This window comes from Hesperophylax consimilis, chromosome 1 (assembly GCF_061612785.1).
Source record: "Hesperophylax consimilis isolate HC1 chromosome 1, BYU_Hcon_1.0, whole genome shotgun sequence".
Taxonomy (NCBI): Eukaryota; Metazoa; Arthropoda; class Insecta; order Trichoptera; family Limnephilidae; genus Hesperophylax; species Hesperophylax consimilis.
Window position 1 is genome coordinate 30,159,067 of NC_142836.1, and position 22,993 is coordinate 30,182,059.

Below are 22,993 nucleotides of genomic sequence, written 5' to 3' on the forward strand. Positions count from 1 at the left end.
TCTATTGAAATCTTTAAAATCGAAATTAGAATATTGTTTTTACTTCTTGCCTCCTTGGGTAAATATGTCTCTTTACTTTGAATTTTTCGTTACCGCCAAGTCAACACTACTGCCTAAGAAATCAAGATGGCGGTGGCTAAAGGTATTCAACTTTTATTATTGCAAGCATCTCCGTTAGGTGGTGTCAAGGAATTTCTTCTCGCTTTGTTACTAACAAATCGATTTATTTTTATTTTGGAAATAACTTTTCTGTTGCATTCGATGAAATTAATAATTCATGTTTTCCGTTTAAGGTTTCGTTCGAGGAGGATGGAACCTGCGACCTGTGGGATGAAGGGCTCGGGGCTCGCCTCCTTAACTCCAGTCAAGTCCTCAGCTAATCACAACATGGTATCATCCTGTATGGTAACACCATCAACATATCTCGTCCTCCTACTCAACATATTATTATCTCTTAATTGATATTCGTGTAATATATAACTCTTGCATTCGTGACAAGACTAAATTCACAATGACATAGACTAGTGAATTCATTTAGTTATAAGATGTTCGAAATCGTAAATCAAATATTATATTATTGTACTCTAAGCATGTAGTTGATAAGCCTATAGATTTAATTTTAAACAATACTCATTATACGTCACACACTACTTGGCAATATCATTATGTAATTAGACTTAATTTTATAATTTATAATAAAGCTTTATGGTTAAAAAAATAATGAAGCCTTGTATTTTACATTGTTTTATGTTGTAGGTACATTCCCATCCTTGCAAACAAACATTTCACTCACGACAGTAGATAAAAATGGTGGTAAAATGTTGACGAGAAAAAAAATAAATTCTATAAATCTCTAATTTTTTATTATACTAGCAGACTTTCTACACAGCATCCTCAAAGATGACGTAGACCCTGAGGTTTCTCTCAACGCCTTTGAAGGAAATGTAGATATTTATAAACATTTAAACAATATTCAGACAAACGCTTGAAGACATCGAATCTGACCATTTTTTACCACACTATTGATTGATTTTTAGGTTACACCCACATGTAAATATTTTTGAGTATTGGTAATTTATTTAAATTCTCTTCAAATTATCTTCAAATTAATTTCTGATAAACTTTTAGTAAATTCCTCACATATCGCAACACATGTTCACGCAAGTTATCCGACATCGTGATAATACATTAGTATTTTACTAAAAGTTTTTCAGAAAACCTATTAATTATTTCGTTAAGGGCCAGCAATCCCGTTTTTAACCTAATGACGAATAATTTTTCTCCTTGTATTCTATTATGTAGATAAGTCCAAAATACTGTAACATTTCATAATAATCAGAGATAAATTTCATTTATCAGGTTATTACTGTAATAATTTAAAGATAACCGAAATTAATCAACTATCTCAAATAATGAAAATACATCTTTGATCGTTATATAGATTTGTGTATGTACCTCTGTCTTTCAAAATATTATGTACTATTACAATATCGAGAAGTATTTTAAAATAAAGTAGTGAATCAAAATTTAAAAGTAGTGAATCAAAAATATGATTGTTATAAAATAATATTAAAAACGTAAACCTATTTGCCTGTAGGAAAAATGCAAAATGGCTACTTTTATTTTATCCGATGTCTTGATATTTTAATTAATATTTTCGTGATAAGATTCTCATCTGCAGAAAGATGTGCGTAATTATTTGTGTGATTATTTTTATTTTTATCCAATTGATTATTGTGCTCAAAATATTTTACACGTTCCTTAAGTAAAGCACTCAGTTTTTTTAAATAAATTATTTCGTTTGTAGACTAAATTTAAAAAAAAAAAATGGAAAAAATACCGATGAACCGCGGTTTAAATTGTTCCTCGAAATCTTACGCTACGTATACATACGCTAGCCGAACTGCCAAACTGAACCTCAAATAATGGGAAATGAACGAAGCAACCGCGAATGGCGCGAAACGCCGCTTGCAGTTTCTTCGTTCCTTTGCGGTAATTCGTGGCTCGGTTCGCGTTTAAGTTCACAAATGTATACATACTATAAGAGGCTTAGAATAGTCGCTCAGTTAGCGGAAGTTCTTGGAGTTCGAGAATCAGCATTTTCTCATGTGATGATGGCATTCATGCAATTTAATCAATAATATTGTTTTATTATTATTTCAGTTTCAGTTTATAGATAAATCCAATGATTCGACTATTATTTATTACCAGAATTTTATATTATTCTCTTTCCCAAAAACATAATATTTAAATATGTTTTAATTGTCTTTCGCAATGTATTGTGTTGGGTATATTTTCGTGAGGTGTTTTTTGAATATATTTTATATTTCAGTAATTTATAAACTTCTCTCCGTATTTGTTGAGGTCACGATCGATTAAAGGCCCATATAAAGAAAACCTTCAAAATAATATTTGGACAAAAAAGGTTCATTGTAACTTTTGTGAATCTCACCCAAAGAAAAGTCTACAATATTATATCATAAGATAAATATTATGCAATTCAGTGGTATGGCACAATAAGGTGGATTTCTTAAAATTAAAAATTTAAAACCATGTTTTTAAATTAAGTAAATCACTTTATTTCGATATCACATATTTTTCATTGAATACAAAAATTTCGCAATTTTTATGAAAAAGACTATCATTAGTTACACCAAAGTGCAAAAATGATATGTACCTGTAAACGATAATTACTGAAAAATAACTGAATATGGTCATCTAATTTTTAATTGAAAATAATATCATGTTTATTTGTTTTAAACTTATCTAATAGTAAAAACATATTTAATATCTTTATTTTAATATTATAAATTGTATTGTAATATTTTAGAAATAAATAAATACATTATAGTATTTTCACCAACAGTTATATCATTCCTGCCAACCTAATCCTACTGTATAAAGAATTGTCAACTTATTTCAATCTCGATAAACCGTTAGAACACCGGCAAACAGTCAATAACTTCATATAGATATATGTAGGTAGGTAGGTACTTACTTACAAAAAAGCTTTTCGCTGAAAAAAGCTGTGTTGGGAGTCGAGAGAATGTCCACTAGTTTTACATAATTTAGTCAATTTAGTTCGAGTAACTGCACATTGCGAATAAAAAGCATGAAATATCTAAGACAGCACGCCATTGAAAACAAGTTTAATAATAAATTATGAATGTATGATGGCAGTGCAACCTCTTCAAGCAGTCGAATCAAGACGATGACGATGATATAATCCGGTAAAAGAATATTGTTATTTATTATTTGCGACTTGCAAAACGCCTTTGGGCATTATGATTGCGCCGTTTATTGGGCTGATTATTGGACTATTCTTTTAAAGTAGTATATTGTGAGGATGTTGTGAGAATCAGCCCTGCTTGTTCTGCACAGCCGCAATGCACTGCATGAACTTGTTGGCGTAGTCGTAGGGCAGCTCTCCGGAGCACCCGTATCCCCCCTTCTTGTGGATGGCCATGTGGTCATAGCAGTTGATGGTGCCGTCCTTGTTGCAATCCTGAAATTAAGGTCAAAAGTCGTCAATACACTACACGTACACTCGGATGAGCCAGTCCGTCAAAATGATCAAACAATCATTTTGAAGAGAAACCTTCGAGAAGAAGAGAAGGCTACGAACAATTGTTCATTAGAAAGAAACTCGAAAAAAAAGAGAATGATGATTTCATTAGGTCGTCAATCATTATAGAGAAATCTAAAGAAGATTAGAAGGAAACTGTTAGAGAGAAATCTAAAGAACACAAGAAGCAAACTATTTTAGCCTCTGGTTGTCAGATATTACTTTTTTTGGACTGTTAGGAGGAGCTAAGTGTTAAATGTATACTTAAAAGAATTCACAATCTGCTCTCTCACAGATGGTGCTAATTAAATTATTTTAGGAATAAAACGTATTTTGCAAGTTTTGTTTTAAAATATTAGTGGGTCCGTACACATGCAATGAGAATAAATAGTTCTGTCCATATACAAACTCAATTCTTTCAAGAAAGGCATACAAATACAATCGTATCGGTGATTCAGTCAAATATTGTATTTGTATGGCTTTCTTGAAATAATCTGAATCCATATCCTGCATGCACATAGCTATTGGAATGGTAGAAATGTGAGGAACATGGATATACTCGTACCTGTCCAAACTTGGCCATGTATCCCTGGACGGCCCTTGCGGCACACCTGGGCTCTGTCACGCAGTTGGTGTAGGCTGAAAAACAAAAATGCATTTTGTGAGACAACACAATCAAAGCATTTTGCAGTTTTGACACAATACGTAAAATATGAATTTTCACACAATGAAATATTAAAAATGATCCGACAGGTTAACTTTAGTGAATGCCATAGTCCCAGCTTTATATTCATTTATACGTGTGAGAAAATCACATGAGTAAAGATATCTTTGTTATTATTCATGCGAGTAGCAGTGTGAGGGGACCGGATTCGATATTTTCCGGTCGTTCGGCGTTAGAACGTTGGAGGTAAAATTTGACTAATTTTTAGGTAAAAAAGTAAAAGAAATTTATAATACATTGGTTGGGATAGTCTGAAATCCGGACGAATCAGTTCCACTTTTTAAAAATGGCAATTAAAGTAATTTCTGTTAAATGTATTATATTATTACTAGCAGATAAAAACCTGCTGCCGCGGTTTGAAAACTTCAAGGGTTATTTTTTAAAATAACAGACCGCGCCACTTCCGTTCACAACAACCTCTAACTGTACAGTCATTGTGATAATAATACTATTTAGCGATCAAATAGGTAGATAGGTTGGTACTTTATCACTTGTCTTGAAGCCCAAGTTCGAAGCAAAAGTTCATTGAACCGGAGTTACATACAGAGTCACAACCGAAATTAGTATTTCTTAATAATCTGTGAATGCGATTAAAAAAATATATGTTTTTACTAATCTTGTTTTACACCTGTCGGAATATGTAATTGTTATACTACTTATAAAGAAAGAACTATTTTATTTTTATTTATTTATAGAACGCAGACAGTTTACCTACAGTTCCCGTGAGCACTTAGGCCATAGGCCCATTGTGCTATCTCTCATTTTACCTCATTTCTTTAACAGTCACCCGGTCCCTTTTATAAAGTTCACCAGGGTTGTCATTGGATATGTGGCTATGTCTTCTGGTTCCACAATGTGTCTTCCCATTTCTAATCTCTCCTCTCCAATCCTACTTGGATTCCTGAAGCCCCTTATAAATAACTTAAAAACATATCTTCCATCTGCAGAATTAAACCCTTCATCACTAAATTCTACTTGCCTGAAGTGACTCGCAACATTTTCACCATCAAATGGTTGAAATTGAACGAAATGATTCGTTTTTATTTACCTGTAGGGTCATCGGGAATCTGTCCTCCGTTGGTGGGCTTGCCCGCATCGGACCAGTAAGCCCATGTAATGCGGAAGAGTCCACAGGTGTCCCCGTCGCACTGGAGGGTCTGGTTGCAGTTGGACACTGCCTCGCAGATGCAGCCCAGGCACACGTCTGTCACGGGAGGGAGGTCGTCAGCTGGAAGGGAAATTCATTTACATTACCACAAATATTCACAAATCTTCATTAGTGTGGAGTATAACCTACATTTTTTATTGTGAATACCGCTTAAGAGTCCAAACTACTCCCTACTAACCAGAGCCGGGAGGACGATGGGATCACCAATAGTGTATTTTCATAGTTTTTTGTTGTTGATTTGTTTTTTTTTTATTACGATAATGACGTCATTTTTATGTTGACGAATTACGCTTTCTATAACGATTTAAATTGTGCCACATTTGATTTGCTGACAAAACGACTTGTTCGTGTTTGTTCGTGGATATTGCGCTTCAACAACCCAATGTTCACGAACGACAACTGGTCTTGGGGTCTGTATAAACAGGACAAAATTAGCTGCGAATTATGGGAAAAGAACAAAGCAAACGCAAGCGGCGCTTCGCTTCGTTCCTTTCCCATAATTCGTGGTTCGACTCGCAGAAATTTGGCCGTGTTTATACGTAGCATGAACAGCCACTAGCGTTTCTGACCTCGTAGCCAGTTTGAACCGTTTAGGAATGTGCGGTTTTAGAACGTCTTTAAAATGAATAAATTATCAATGAAATTATTAAAATTATAGATTTTTAGAATTATAACCAGAATTCTAAGAAAATAACTTCAAATCTCCTATAACTGTCTCCATAGTTTGTGAAAATAACCCATTGTGAGGCTGAAGGGAGTTCTGATGAAAAACTGACTATCGCATGCACATCATGCTTACATATTCTCCAACTGGCCTAATGCACTCAAGGAATGCCAATTATCAAATCGGATTTTTCGAGATTCTTGCGGTGCTTAACCAGTTGGAGTGAATAGAAGCTATTCGAAATCTTAAGGTCGCATTAGAAATACAGACAGAAGAATTTTCACTGACTTGGTATTCTATGTAAAATTCTAAATGATTTAGTTGATAGTCCTGTATTGCTAGAATTCATAAGCTTCCGGATTCCACAGCGTAATACTAAAAGTCAGGATTTATTTCAGTGCAGAAATTCTGGGACTAACTACCGTATGTAGGTATTCTTCTTTGCCCAGAATACTAATGGAGGGAGAAAATTATACCAAGTCAGTGGAGATCTTCGATTTATCTTTAAAAAAATATAAAATGTTGTTAATGAAGCAATTCAGTTATGTACAATAAATAATGTATATTTCTTAATATTCATACGTAAAAACCCCGAAAAACGGCGTTAATTAATAAATAATCAAATTGTAAACAAAATGTACATTGCTCTACCTATAAATACTCTTCATTAGCTTTCATCCATGAAAAATGTGAAAGAAATCAATTTCGTAATATTTCGTTATTCCCTAAATGGACAGAATAACTCCAGTGTTCTGAGATACATACAAGGACAGATGGTCAGGATTGTTTAACCTTTGATATGAGCATAGCAAAAAGAAGAAAATCTATATATCTGTACATACACTCGTAAGCTGTTGTCACGAAAACAATATAGATATGTTCTTCCATTATTATAATATATTAGGAATCGCGTCATCTTTAAGTCATCGCTTAATGTGGGGGTGTAGGCGTAAATTGTTGATTTGTAATCTTGTTCAATCATAATAATTTTCAACTTACGGCATAAAAATCCTTTTGTGTATTGCATTTTTGGGTTAAGGTAACGCGTTGGCAGATGGACGAAAAATCCGGATGATTTGCATCTTCGTTATGTCATTGTTTGGAGGGCAATGTAATAACTTTCCTAGAAATCGTATTATAAAAAATGGATAAATATACGATTATTAAAGCTGTTTTCATGAACTGAACATCGATAGACGAGTCTCCTTTTTAGGGTATCCAAGTCATAGCCTGAATGGAAGGAAAATATCTAAGTGTGTCACCTATTTTCTATTGTCTTCTCTCCTTCCAGCTGGTGGTTCTCCTTGGGAGGTGACTCAAATTATACTCAAGGTACGGGTAGGACAAGAATCTGGGTTAGGTAGGATTTATAATTCTACGGCTACATATTTAGTTATCTACGTCATAAACATTTTTATTTAAGGATCAACAAATTTATCAATGCTTTATTGAAACAACAACAATAACATAATAATATAACGCTGTCTAATTCATTATCGATTATATATTATACTATCGAATTCCTCAATATGTCATGCTTACGAAATATCGAATCATTCATTTTAGATTTGAAGTTATGTTTGAATAAATAATCATCTTGACTAATAAAATGTTGTACGAAGTATGTCAGCGTCTTGTGGTCAGCGAAGCCTCTCTTAGGATAATGATTGTTATTACTTAACTCGGTTCACGGTCGTTTGTTTACTGTTGATATTACAATATTTTATAAAAATTAGCAGGTGTTACTGCGAGCATCGCTCTGTATGTGGCTATTTTCGTACGCACTATTATTAAATTTATAAGATATCTTGAGAAGGGCACTCAGCGAGGTTTTGTGCTTAGCCAAGCGTTGATCAGTTAGGATTTAAGCAATCCTGAACTATCCTGAAAGTGTCTTATAGTAGTGAAGTAGTAGCTTGGATTGAAGTGGTTACTAACGGTGCACATTGGAAAACACGGCAGATAAGCCATGTAGCTTGTGGAGCTATGTAGCTTATAGCTTAGAAAACTGTCGGTATTGCAGATTTCTGTTTTCGCATTTAGCGACTTTACGCTGAATGTCATTATCTTTTCATCGTCAAATTGTCTCACGAGTACTATTATAAGGTTACTATTACAGATAATTCAATATATTAATATAAATTGTAATTTGATGAGATATTGAGGAGACGGCCGAATTGCGCGTAAATAATAGCAAACGATTCTGAATCAAGTCAGTCACCGAGTGACGACGAGATTGTGATTTTTTTGTGATATTATTAACGAGCCTAAATAATAAATTCTTTTAAGTATTTTAAAATAATTGTTTACTAAAATAAATGTTATTAGTAAAAATTGTAATTATAAGTTCGTTATGTGGTGTTGGCTGTGTTGCGATAAATTCCGAGCTTTCTCATTGAAACCCGATACCGCTAGCTGTATACTGGAAGTACATCGCATCGCTCCCTCTCGTCCCCCGACCCGTTTGCACTGTTTGCAGGCCCCAATACAAACATATGGATCGGTGGGCTCTCGGTATACCGCACTCGGTTTTTGTCGATTCTTTACCGACCCGTGGGACGATACTCTAAATCGAAGCAAGTTTCGCACGATAAGAACTTCTTAAAATTTCAAGGCCATCGCTGTGCCAGGTGGAAACTGGTAAATTCGATTTATGTCGTTGTTTTCTGTTAAAATTGAATGTAAAAATAAAACGAGTTGCCTATTATTTCATAGGATACTACAGAATTACCTGAATGTAAATACTTTAAAAACACACGCAGAATAGAACACGTTTTTAATATATCCAATGAACACAAACAACTTATTTTTTTAAATATCTTTTCAAAGCTATGAAAATATTTAATTGATAAGTAATCATTTAATTAGGCGTATTGTGTCTCAAACATATTCAGTCGCAATGGATAAACCGCAATGCGGAATATAATAAATAAATAATAAAAACATTAGCAATGTTTATCGTATTGCTTGCAATATATCGTGTACAGAAATTAAAGAAATGTAAACAGATTCGTATAATAATCACAATAAATCAGTTGGCTCTATTTACCAGGCTGACCTGGTTGACTTGTAGTGGGAAATATGCCGAGATAAGAATAACGTGATAATGTAGTTGGCATTGAGCTATGAGTATTACTGCGCTTCCCGCTAATACCATCGCCTGAAGGCCGAAAAGACGTATCTTCTGCAGTGATGGTTCATAGAATTGGCGTGCGGTCATGTAAAAAATGTTTAAAAAAGTTATTTGTCTTTTCTACTTCTAAAATCATCTAGAATCACCCCCCCGAAGTTAGTGCATTTTACCCCAGGACGCCCTGTATATATACCTATATTTTATGCATGTAATCCTGGTGTTGCATTGCATACTTTTGTATTTAAATTTTAAACGGGAAATTTTATTTATTTTTATTTTCTATTAATAACTACGTCATAACTTCTGGATAATGTAATTCATTTTCCGAATTCCCCCCCCCCCCTCAGTGTACTTCGAGCATTCTTCTCTAAGCAGAGTTTTATCATTTCTTTTTGTTACCAAAAAAAGCCGACATGCCCGTCTCATTCATGCTAAAATCTAAAAGATTACACACACAAGAGATTTTATAATATATATTTTATGCGAGTACCGCACAAGAAACACAACTGTTCGCCAAACGTCTGGAGCCAGTGATTCTGTGACATCCATAGACTAAATACAACTAGACAAGCCGTGTAACCATTGAAAAATAACCTCAACACAATTTTTGTTTGGTTCACGTGCATATTTATGAAAAGACGCACGCATTGTGTCGCAATACGAAATGGGCGTTTTACCTTTTGTTGGTCTAGAGTTAAGCTATTTTGCTTGTCAGCTATGCTGGGCAAGTTCATTTTTTCAATCACAAAAATAACCCAGTTCCAAATATTTTAGATTGTACCTATCGCGGACTTTATTTTAGAAAATGTAATCAGCTATCTGAATAAAAAAATATAAGTACCTTACCGATAGATTGAAGGCAACGCATTAACAAATATCAGAAATTAATAGAATTTCACTAACGACAAGTAAATTTTCTGACGTCATCTGACGTTTCATGACATCCCTAATCGGGGTATTGTGAGGCTGGAGGTAGTGAGCAGAAGAAGGAAATGGGGTAGAGGAAAGTGGGAAAGAATCTGTCTATTCATATCTGGTAAAAAAACCCGGCTAAAGCCATTTAAAGCAACGCCAATGTTTCGATTCTGATTCTGATGGTGGTCTTTCACCACGGTGGCAATAAAAGAAATAATAATAATAGTTTCTGCGAATAAAAAAAGTTTTGGTATAGATGCTGTGGATATTGTATCTTTTACGCAAGGGAAATTATCTTACTGGCCGAATTACCACTTAGGTACACTATTTTTTTCTGTTTGTTTTAGATACAATTTCGTATTACTTACAGCCTGCAGATAATATTTTATAGCCTGGTCTAGGATGGATGTGACCGCGCGCCACTGGTCCACAGTACATGGTACTGTAAAGTCCAGTCTCGACGATTATTGGAAAACATCGTTGGCCAGGTATGGTGTATCCGCGTGCACTTATTTATAGATCCAAAACTAGATTTGCAGTGGCTGATGCAAAAAATCTCGTTCGCGTAGGTCGTGAACCTAACGGGTCGGCCCCGGCGACCTGGTGCCTACAGATTACAGACTACAGACTCCCTGGTTCCTGTTCCTACTTTGAGTAAAATTTAATTTATTATTACTTAATTTGCTATTCAGATGTGGGATGCTGCGATGTTTAAGTTTATGCATGGATTATACCAGGATATCGACTGGCATCGTCGAAGAACTTGTTATATTTGTTTTCGTAGAAAGCAATCATTTTGTGGTTTGACGTATTTATTATAACAAACACTTTTTTTTAACAAGTAATTTATTTAAATTTATTCACCGACCGGTTTCATTTGGCTTTAGCTTATTTAGGGTGACAAATTGTTACCCTGATGAAGCCAAGTGAAACCGGTTGGCACATAGCATTTCATTTAACTTGCTCAAGTTTTTTTGTCAAATTTGCTTAAAAAATATGAATTTAATTTATTTATCTGCAGTTTTCAACAGTATAATTTCTATGTGCATACCAGTGTGATATTTTCCAAATTGGAACTGGAAGTGCTAAGAAAACTGAAATAATTCAAACACAGAAAAGCAATAATGTATCACTAAGGTTTTACAAGATTCATTTTCCTATGTGTAATACTCGTAATTTTGTATTACAAGTCAAGTTATATCCCGTATTTTCTACGGATACAAAAAGCATTATTTTAAAGATATAAGACTATTTTTAACAAAATAAAAATAAATAAATTTAATGTGTTGTTGAAAATCCACCAAATGTTTTGTTAGAATTTGAATTATTAATTAGGTAAAGTGTTTTCTGCCCCAAAGGTTATCTTGAAATATTACTTTAATTGAAGTATTTCAATAAATCTGTTTTTTACGCATATTTATATTTTATTTAAACTTAAATATGAATAAGTACATATTTAATTAGTAAAGTGTAGCTGCTTGTTGATGGTGTAATATTTATGAAACTTAATGCAGGAAGCGGTTTATCACACTAATGTAGGAAGTGGTTTAGCGATATTGTTTACCTACTAATTAACTCAAGAGCAATAACTATTTTCACAGGTGATGCAAGTCTCAAGAATGAGGACCTTGATTTGATTTATGCGATAACAAAAATTAGTATATTTCTCAAATGTATACGTGTCTTAAATATCTTATAGGTTAAATTTTATTATTATAGTTAATGCGAGATTACAATTTACGGATTAAAATGATTTACTCAAAATTCCTGTAATGCATACAACTTTCAATCAAATAAATTTTAGAAACATTGCAACAAGATTGTATAATACTCTTCCAGAGAACATAAAAAATATGATACTCAAACAAATTGAAAACAAACCATATTTAATTGTTTCACACCCAATCCTAGTAATTGTACACTCTATAATATTATTTTTAACTCCTACACCACATTCGAGAAGCTCTCTTCATTAGCGTAGAAATTCATAAACAATATATCTTACACTATTATTTTACTTAATAAAATATATAAAAATGGCCATTATGTATGTTTATTATTATTATTATAACAGTATTATTATGTACATACGAAATAAGTTAATATTGATGTTTTTTCTCGTAAATTATTATTAATTGATTTGAAAAAAAAATATTTTCTACGATATTGAAACAATACTCGTAGGTATGTATAAACCAGAAGTAATATAGAAAAAACCATTTAAAACATACTCGTATGCATAAATCAGAAGTAATCAAGAAAGAATCATTTGAAAACATACTCGTATGTATAAACCAAAAGTAATATAAAACAATCATTTGACAACATATTAGTATGTATAAAGCAGAAGTAATGTAGAAAGAATCATTTGAAAACGGTGACCGGGTAAATCATCAAAATGATAATTCATCACATCTTTAAAATGTTATATAAAGTCACTGAAAGTGATGAAACAAGAACTTTATTAACTGGGTTAAGTAGGTTAGGTTAGGTTAGATTTAATTTTTTTTCATCTTTCTTATGACTTTATATCACTTTTTAAAGGTGTGTTGAATTGTCGATGTGTTGATTTATCATAGAATCTTTGAAAACATACTCGTATGTATGAACCAAAAGTAATATAAAAACAATCATTTGACAACATATTAGTATGTATAAACCAGAAGTAATGTAGAAAGAATCATTTGAAAACATACTCGTATGTATTAACCAATAGTAATATAAAAACAATCATTTGACAACATATTAGTATGTATTAACCAGAAGTAATATAGAAACAATGCAAGAGACTATTGACATTTACCAAGAACAGAATGGGCAGTCATATTGTCAACCTTTAGGTGGCTTATGGATATGAAATCCCGGAACTTGCTTCGTTATAATTAATAAAATTGTATCTTGGTAACAGTTGGTAGTTCAGTTTAGTGGGCGGGTAATAGGGGGGAGCCATGACATTCTTCTCCCATATCCTGGACGGGAAAACCAATCTACATCATTACATATTATGTTTATTATTATTTGTGCGGCACCTTAATTATAACTATATTATGAATATCGTGACATTGATAACATCCAAGTATTGTGATTCAGATAATAATCATTGTGACACTTATTTAATGGACTTGGAATGGTGTCATCTCATGCATCGTTGAGATAATTATTTATTTAATTCACATTAGCTACTCATTTATAAGTTGAAATATATTATTTTTTGGCTTTAAGAATTACATTACACGGGTGATGTACATTAATAACATGTACGGTGCTTCACTCACTGGAAAAGCCTGTTTTGAGAGCAGGCGCAGTTTACAAAAACAATAAAAAGTATTAGTAATAATAATATGATATTTAAGAGATATAATATTCTCCCCCTTCTTTGAAATAATGGTGTATTAACCTTTGACATGGAAAATGCACATTAAACTTGTCATGGTCACAAATTTGACCGTGATATTCTTGTATTACGATGCAGAGAAAATATATTCATTAGCTATAGTTATTAATTTTTATTATCCTCACGTATGTACATTTTAATGATTTTACAATGAATTATTAAGTCCACTATAGTTTGTAATGGAGATGCACTTTGGAGAATGTGGCTGGTGACCATAGATCAACTACAAAACACATTAAAATCTTTGACGAATAAATATTTTTAAATCTAGTAAGTTTAATCTTGTCAGAATCTGTTTATCTAATAAAGGATTAATATCAGTTAGATGGAAACTTTTGCGTGCTTCTCAGTATTCGTTCTGTGATCCTCGTTTCTTATTCGATGTGAATCGTTTGAATTTAAAATTAATTCGAAAAAAAAGCGACCAATGCATGTACCGCCAAATGAAAACTAATATACGGCAAATGTCACGGCAATCTATTGGTTTGGAGCTCGTGTGTAATGGTACCCTTGGGTACATAATCGACGGAAGAAGACAGAAAAGGCGACGTCAAAATACCGGTTACAAATCAAGAAAAAAATACTCGCTCAGGATCTGCACCGAATCTCTGATGTCATAACATTAGTACGTCTATTGTTAGGAATTTCGTACCCGCTGTGATTTATTGATTCTACGATTTCGGTGAATTTTGTGTCCATTGGCTGCAATTAATTTAGATTGACAGAGACACAAGTTATTTTTTCAATCTAAATGGCATGATACTCATGTTGGTGAATAATTGGATTATCAGATAAGTTATGTAATAATTAATAATATGACCGCGGAATGGAAATGTCACCACTAGCTGCTTAGGTATTCTAATTCTGGTTTTTCAGGAATTGTATAATATTCTATTAACTTATACCCACATTGATAATATATTGGATTATAATCTCCATTCCTTTCAATCAAACGTCGACCTTGATATTAATTTTAAAATATCGACTTAATATTATTACTTTATTATAACTTGACTATACAATACTTGATGATGTGTACCAGGCGTTACTGGGGAGATTATTTTGATGTATCTCGTTAGGTTAACCAGCGTTAGCAATTTAAGCGCCCGAAAGTATTTTTTACGACTTGATTACAAAGCATCGAATTTTGACAACTTTCTATAAATATAATATTAGTGTATTATATATAAACCTTTCGGAAGAAATTCTCTAAATGAGAGCGAAAACTCTATTAAAATCCGTTGCGTAGTTTAGAAGAACTCAGCGCACAAACAGACAGACGCGGATAGCGAAATTGTTTTATACTATTTTGAGATAAAGTAATAGTCGTTCCTCGGCTTTTAATAAAAATATTACACAATAATCGAAAGTGACAAAGACGCCACCTTTCGAGAGATTGCTCGTGTCCTCATTTTTATACAAGTTTGACCCTTGGGTCACATCACCAGAAGGCAGATACCTACATATAATAACGTAACGAGGAAGTGCCCCAAATCAAAATAATATTTTATAACAGCTTTTCAATAACACGGTAAAATATTTGAATGTGAGTTTTTTTAAATAATTTTCTCGGTTATATCTCACTTTTAGAACACTCGCGCTCGGCTGACAGGCATAATGCATCGAGTACAATAGCGAGGACTAACTTACCTCCTTTTAAAAATGAGTTATACTTAGTAAAAAATCTGTCTTCTTAAAATAAGAAGTAAAGCTTAAAAAACTTATTTTTGTTTCCTGTTTAATCTTCATTCCAAATATAGTCCGCACGACAGGCGATTGTTATTTACGATTAACTGTGACACTCTGAATTTATTTACGACTAACTGTGACACTAGAAATTTATTTACGATTAATTGTGACCATTGGTATCAAAACTGGTCAACTCCACTTTAGGTGAATTTTCAGGAAACATCAAAACAAGTGCTGGATTTGACTATTTTTCATACCACAGCCGCTTTTTAAACCGGTTTCTCTTACAAAATATGCGGATATGACTGCTTTTGAAAAATAAGAACTGTTCTTTTGTTAATAATGAACACAGTTCAATACTTAGTTTATTTTTTTTAATTTTGGATCTGACCAGTTTTGATTGCGACAACTCAATTGCGACATTCTGAATTTATTTTTTCGCATTTAAAAAAATTCGAATGAAATCTGTTTTTTTTTTAAATACATTTAATATAGTATAATTATTTAGGTGAAGGCTCTACATTGGAATAATTCATGAGCTTTAGATCATCAACGTCTATTTTGCATAATATAATGTGCGAAAGGAAGATACGAGGAAATTTGAAGCTCCACACGATACAAGCCAATACTGGGTTGGATCGGTCCTGCCATTAGTCACCCTTGCATAATAATATCTAATAATAAACCAGTTATAGTTTGAATTAGTGCTGCAAATAATTTATTGGCGATGAACATACCATCATATTTCCTGATAATAGCCTTGGGATCCGGACTTGCTTACAGCGACGACGGATTACAAACGTTCGACTTAGATAATTTGAATATTCTTAACATAATGACACCCACGTTATATTTATTAGGATTTCCACCAACATACATAAATTATTTTGGCCAATTTGGCAAAGCGACTATTGAGAGTTATAACGGTGGATTGAAAGAGGAATAACATTTACATACTCACTCACCCAAAGGCAACGCAATAAATACTTAGGTGTTCTATAACGGAGAACGAATACTGTCTTCTATTACTAATTAATGAAATAATTATAAGCAATAATAAGTCGCTAGAAATATTAATACAAATTGAAAATATCTCCCGAGTAAAAATAAACGCCGCCAACGGGAATTGAACCCGTGCCTTCTGATGTCCGGCCAGGTGCTCTGAACAATTGAGCTATGTCGACTTATTTCGCCGATATGTACTAGTACCTCAATCAAAAATTACTGCTTATTATATTTTTTGAGATATTTTCAATTTGTGTTGATATTTCAGTTGACTAATTATTGCTCATAATTATTTGTTATTCTTTATGCTATGCATAAAACCTTGTCTTATAAACATTACTTTATCATAAAAAAACGAATTAATCATATTTGTAATAAGCATTGACTTTGTGGCTCACCATAATTTGCAATAAAAATATATAAATTTGTTTAAGACCACTTTAATTTTAATTACGGAAGCACCCTTCCTTCAAACTTTTAATATTCTCCTAACGAAGGTAGAGTGCTTCCGAAACCGGTAGAGTGTAATTAAAATTAAAGTGGTCTATAACAAATTTATATATTTTTATTATAACTAATTAATCATTTACAATTAAATTGATTAACAATAATCTAACAAGTTTTCCTAACAATTCATTGATGTTTTCTCATAGTGTAAAAGCCAAAAAGCTTAAACAATTAGTTAAAATGTTCAAGTGAATAAAAAACTTAGTTTTTATGATAGAATTTTTGAAAATAAACGCTTTCCAGTATTTGTTCTCGTGGGACGATAGTACCTCCAATTGAGGAATCTTATTACTTAGAAATTAGGCGGCACAAGAATATATGTATTCCACACTATTCAGATTTAGTTACTAAACATACCAGACGCCGTTTCAGACATTGTTTTGATATAATATAATTCCTGAATCGTGATCTTTCACTAATGATATTTCGACAGTACTTGCAACATATTCAATAATGTACGCTATATGTAACATTGGCGAGTTCCTATTACTTCGCGAGAGATCCGTGAACCAAAGGACAGGAGGATTCAGTGACCTCAGAACCTTCAGAGGACCTTACGATCACTAAGCTGGGTTATTTTTAGCAGCGTCGAATCCTGTTTTATATAAATATTCAGGATTTTGCTATCGTACAATATACATAACAAATTCACAACAACATCGTTTCGTGAAAATACTTAGCGGGTAAGTTTTTTGAGATAGTAGGTTAGGTATAGCTAGGTAATTACCAAATGAAGATAAATTACTGTCAACAAATCTATATTGGTATGTATAAACCATAAAACTAACTTTTCCAAAACTCTGCGTCACTCGATTATGTCAGTGAATCAACATTTTCATAACATCCACGAAAATTTACATAATAATGCGAACAATAAAGGAACATAAAACAATGGCCAAAGGTAAACCCGGACAGCCTTGAATCCTGAGAACTAATTAATTAGGAGAAACAATAATAACATGTTTTCAGAAAAAAAAAGCTTAAATCATAACATTATCACACGAGATAACTTGGTACGTCCCGAAGAATACAACTTCATATATGTATATATATATATATAAATATGTATAACACATTACTGAAAATGTTACCTATGTTTATATCGTTAGGTACAATTCTAACCTTCAAATTGATTCCGCTTGATTTCCCTACCGATCTGTTCGTGAGAAGGTGCTACTTCCTGAATAAAGGTTATATACCTACAAAGAAGTTGTTAAAATAAAGTTTTGTGAATTTAAATTTTATATATGGCGGATTTGGTGACGGTGAATTATTATTGTTTTAATATAAATAATGTTATTCATGAAACGAATATCTTATTTTTTACTAATTTTATTGTGTTACCAAGCCCAATATACGTTAAATGCATAAAATTATCTTTTACACTGGTGTGAAGATATTTTTTTTTTAAATATTTTTAAGATAGGTTAATATCTAAAGGTCAGATGTTTTAATGTACATGGTAGTGATTGAAAACATTTGGTAATAAATCATAATAATATCATTATATTGTTTATTGTTTATTTATTATATATTAACTGCAAATTGTTGAATATTTTTTAGTTTACCTGCATGCACTGTAATTGGGATACCATACCCATTTGGGGAACGTTGTTAGGCGGGTGAATATAAAAATAAATAAAGCCTAAACGAAAATTCCATGCCTAAGGGAGTGACGAATTAAAATTGACTTATAAAAGAAAATTAACTAGTAAGAAATGAATACAGCTGTACACAAGTTGCAGACCTCTTCTTGTGAAATTGATTGTTCTGCAGAAGACATAATAGTTACACGCTGTTTGCAGGAATATTTTTATCGACGTACACGTGAATTAATTATAATCATAAATATATTTGGTTCAAGCTACTCGTGTGTAAGGTCACAGCAGTCACAACAAAATTATAATAATATTAAATATGTAACATTGATTATTAATTATACATTAGAGGCAATGAATTCCTTAGAATCCAGTTCTTAATACATAAATAAATAAATCGTAGGTACGAATAACAGGGTGAAGTACCAGTACAGTAAATATTATTATTTAAATATATTACACTAGGGACGGGTTGTTTCACAGAATTTGAACGATTCATCAAATTCAACGTTAATTCTGTGAAAGTCCTAAGCAAGTTCTGTTATTATTTCAGTTCTGTGAAGGAACTGGCCTATAATAACATAATAACAAAACTTGCATTGGACTTTCACAGACTTAAAAATTGACGTTGAAATTTGATTAATCGTTAAAAATTTGTGAAACAACCCATCCTAGGCAAATACCAACAGCAAGGTTTCACCGTTGTATTATTACATTTACGCAAGCAAATTTACTATGATGTTAAATTATTTTCTTGCATCTGTCGAATTAAATTAATTATCATATTGTTTACCTAAACAAATTGTCTTCTCACGAACATCGCTGATGTACGACTCTTGTTTCGATTAAGTACCGATGTGTAATGGTCTTGTATTTTATTAGTATCCAGTATCCTACCTTGAACTGGGGCGAAGAAGGCCATGGCCACTAAGAACACCACGGCTCCACATTTGCTGTACTCCATGTTGTGTTTGGGGTTGGCTAAACTGTCACTGTGGTCTGTACTAGGAAAATGAGGTGTTACTCGGCGGAGGTATGGACTGTGACTGGCTTGCCGGGTCTACCGCCTCGCTATAAGTAGAGTCGGACCCTCCCCGCATAATAACAAGCGTGAGATCATCGCGCAGCTTCACAGATGATTCAAGTTCAAACATTCCACCTAATCAAGAGGTATTCCCATTTCCCCGTCGATTTACAATATCCAAATCAATGATGCGCCCTTTTGCTGGATTGATCTTTTTCTTTGAACCCTTTTCTATTCAGTATATTGAGCCTAAGTTCAACAAAATGGTCAATTCTGGAATCGCCTACTTTGGTAATGATTTCCAATTAATAGTGCATTTGGCTAATGCTTTCTTATCAGAATCTAATAAGAATGAACATTACGAAAGATTATACTCATAGCTGTTGGTATAATAAACAAACCCAATGTTTGACCTCCCGTGATGACTATGTCGGTGAGGCCGCGAAACTTAGCACGTACATATAATAATTTTTAGGTTTAGGTGCTTACGTCAAATTAATATAGGTAATAGATATATACACACTCATTTCCGGTCTTTAATCAAAATGACACTTTTACATTAAACCGCACGGAAATAATAATCTTTATAATTGGATTTGAACCTTAGAACTATTGCTTTAGAAAAATCTACCCATAACATTAAAATCGTATTCATTTTATGCGGTAAGCACAATTTTCATTTACTAGATTTTACGAAGAAAATTGACACTAAATAATGATAATTTTGTCGATAACAAATTATAACTAAGTATGTTTATGTTTGATAAAAATATATCTTCTCTGAAAAATTATAAATTAAAAGTTTCTGTACTATGTATTTAACTTGTGTTATTTAATGGTGATTATTATAGCAGTTTCACTATAAAGATGTTTTCTTGTTAACATCATAAATTTATATTTATCTCATTCATATTCTAAGAATTTTTAACAAATGAGAATAATATTCCCTGGGAAATTTAACTGCGGATAAGACCGATAAAAATAAAACATGTAAACAAGATGCTGTTAAATTATGGAGCATAGGTATTTATATCACGAACGAGTTTTAAATATTTATTTAAATATAGGTATAAATTTATCTCTGTAATAAACTGAGCGTAGCGAAAACTTGTTTTAGCGAAATACTGTTTTACATTTCGTCTGTTTGGAAATTTGTTTGAACGTTCCGTTTCCAGTACAAGATCTAATAAATTTATCAGGAAACGGCCTGCAATCCCGATTTTAACCGGATTACCAATAATTTGAAAAGATTCTTAATAAATTAGTAATACTCATTTTTCTCCGTGTAGGCAGGATGCCTGAAGAATGTTTCAAAAAAGTTTTCAGATTTCAGAGGAAATTTTTGTGTTGGTTTATTAAATACGAGAAAGTTAGAAACATGCTTCTTTGGACGCGAGGTCTACTGTTCACAGAACTACTCGTATCTTGGCCATTGTCATCTAATTTTACATTAACAGGAATGCGTGATAAAAACGTAGGTTCTTGGAAAAATTTTGGTTTGTTGTATGGATATCAGCAAATTATGATCAAGTCAATTGATTTCGGATCCTTTTTTTACTAAACTTGTTTGGATTTGAAGCTAGAATACTTGATATTTTATTATATATGATATTTATGATATTTTTATTCTAAGGTATAGCAAACATCTAGTACGGATTTGTGCTACTTTATTTATTTCTATTTTAAATTATAAAATATAGGCCATAAAATAATTCAATTTTTTCATGATTTTAGAGGCAACTTTTACATTTTTTGTCAGTTAATTGTAATTATTAAAATAATTATCTTGCCCACCCTACTATCTAAATATTATAATGAAATACAAAATAAACATCTTAAAAAAGTGTATTTTTGGGTCCTAATTTTAAATTCATTTACGACAATTAATTTCGGTAAAAATCGGTCGTTTGTAATTTTAAATTCATTTACGGCAAATTTGTGTTCCAATATAAATCGGCCGTTTGTAATTTAAATTTAAGCCCATTAAAATGTTTTTTTTTAATAATTAACATTGTTAATTTCATATTACATTGTATTTACGTAGTAGGTAGGGAAAAATAATTTTTAAAATAATTATCATTAATAATTGCCAAAGTTGCGTATAAAATCGTGAAGAAATGATATTTTAGAATTTGAAACACAAATAAATAAAATATGTGCTACACCTTTTGATTAAAACAATATAATTCAGGATGTTCAAGTATTTTGGCCTCAAATACAAATTTAAGTATAGTTTGAAAAATGCTGTAGTTTTCTGAGAAAATGAATGAATTTTGAAACTCTTTATGACAACCAAGCACACATCATTTAATAATATTTCAAAGAATAATTTTCCTATTAAAAACATTTAAATGGAAGAGAGTTTTATATTGCCTGATTATTATTTTTCCAAGAAAATGAGACAATGGATGGAAAATTTTACTGGATTACACGTGATAAGCCTCTAAAAAGGACACGATGACAAAGGTAGGCACCCATTAAAAGGACATGATGACACAAGTATGCACCCACTAAAAGGACATGATGGCATAGGTGGGCACCCGTTAAAAGGACATTATGATATAGATGGGCACCCGTAAAAAGGACATCGTGACATAGGTAGGCACCCATTAAAAGGACATGATGACACAAGTATGCACCCACTAAAAGGACATGATGGCATAGGTGGGCACCCGTTAAAAGGACATTATGATATAGATGGGCACCCGTAAAAAGGACATCGTGACATAGGTAGGCACCGATTAAAAAACTGTTCGGTAGGTGTCTTATCATTCATAGTTATGTTCATATAAATTATATTGTTTAAAACAATCTGGCGTATTCCTTCAGAATGACGGAGTATTTCCCCTTTGCAATAAAAACCAAATACATTAAAGATTTGTGAATGCATCCGAAAACCAAAAACTGTTTTTGAAAGGTGATGAAACTCGCTTTAAATTTTGATTTTATAAATAAATATTTAATTTTTGGAATATGAAAATTATGAATACAAACATAAATAAATTTAAAATATGTACAATTATTTTTTTTGTAACTAATATTACTGATAGCGAAAAAAATACCAGCCAAAGTATTACAAACATTATTGTTACCTTACTTTTTGTCTTTTTTGTTATTTGTTTTTGGGGTGTTATGCCGTGTTGCGCTAACTCCTTCTTTAGCCAACGTTTCGGCCAGCATTGTAGTGTCCATCATCAGGGCAGATGTGTTATTTGACTCATAACAGAGCTAATAACACATCTGCCCTGATGATGGACACTGCAATGCTGTCCGAAACGTTGGCTAAAGAAGGAGTTAGCGCAACACGGCATAACACCCCAAAAACAAATAACAAAAATACTTTTGGCCGTGAAAATCTTAAATTACTTTTTGTCGTTTCGTATAATAAGATTTAATAATTAATAAAAAAAACATGAAGTTTTATGATTTGTTTTCAAATTGCAGTGGGAACCTTTGCTTTCATAGAGATGTTCATTCAAATTCTTGAGTGGTTAATTTCGCATGGTGTTTTCTCTTTCCAATGCTGTTTAGATAATTGACAGTAAAGGAGACACGACGATTTCTACGAGACCATATGAGATATTAACAAACGCGAACAAATTAGCTT

At 32.4% G+C, this 22,993-nt stretch overlaps 2 protein-coding genes across 2 annotated transcripts in view; one reads left to right on the forward strand and one right to left on the reverse strand.

Annotated features, from left to right (window-relative positions):
• LOC149426613 (low density lipoprotein receptor adapter protein 1-like) overlaps positions 1-2,998 on the forward strand; it is a 30,049-nt gene extending 27,051 nt beyond the window's left edge. Inside the window, exon 6 of the mRNA XM_089632168.1 lies at positions 294-2,998. Coding sequence (XP_089488294.1) covers positions 294-380 — 87 coding nt within the window. The 3' untranslated portion in view covers positions 381-2,998. The remainder of the gene's footprint in view (positions 1-293) is intronic.
• LOC149426614 (lysozyme-like) lies at positions 2,612-19,419 on the reverse strand. The gene is made up of 4 exons (XM_089632179.1): positions 19,260-19,419; positions 5,338-5,517; positions 4,131-4,204; positions 2,612-3,505 (listed from the first exon to the last, which is right to left on the reverse strand). Exons 1-4 carry the CDS (start codon positions 19,324-19,326, stop codon positions 3,359-3,361), a joined length of 468 nt encoding a protein of 155 aa, XP_089488305.1. The 5' UTR covers positions 19,327-19,419; the 3' UTR covers positions 2,612-3,358.
• Positions 19,420-22,993: the final 3,574 nt, after the last annotated feature.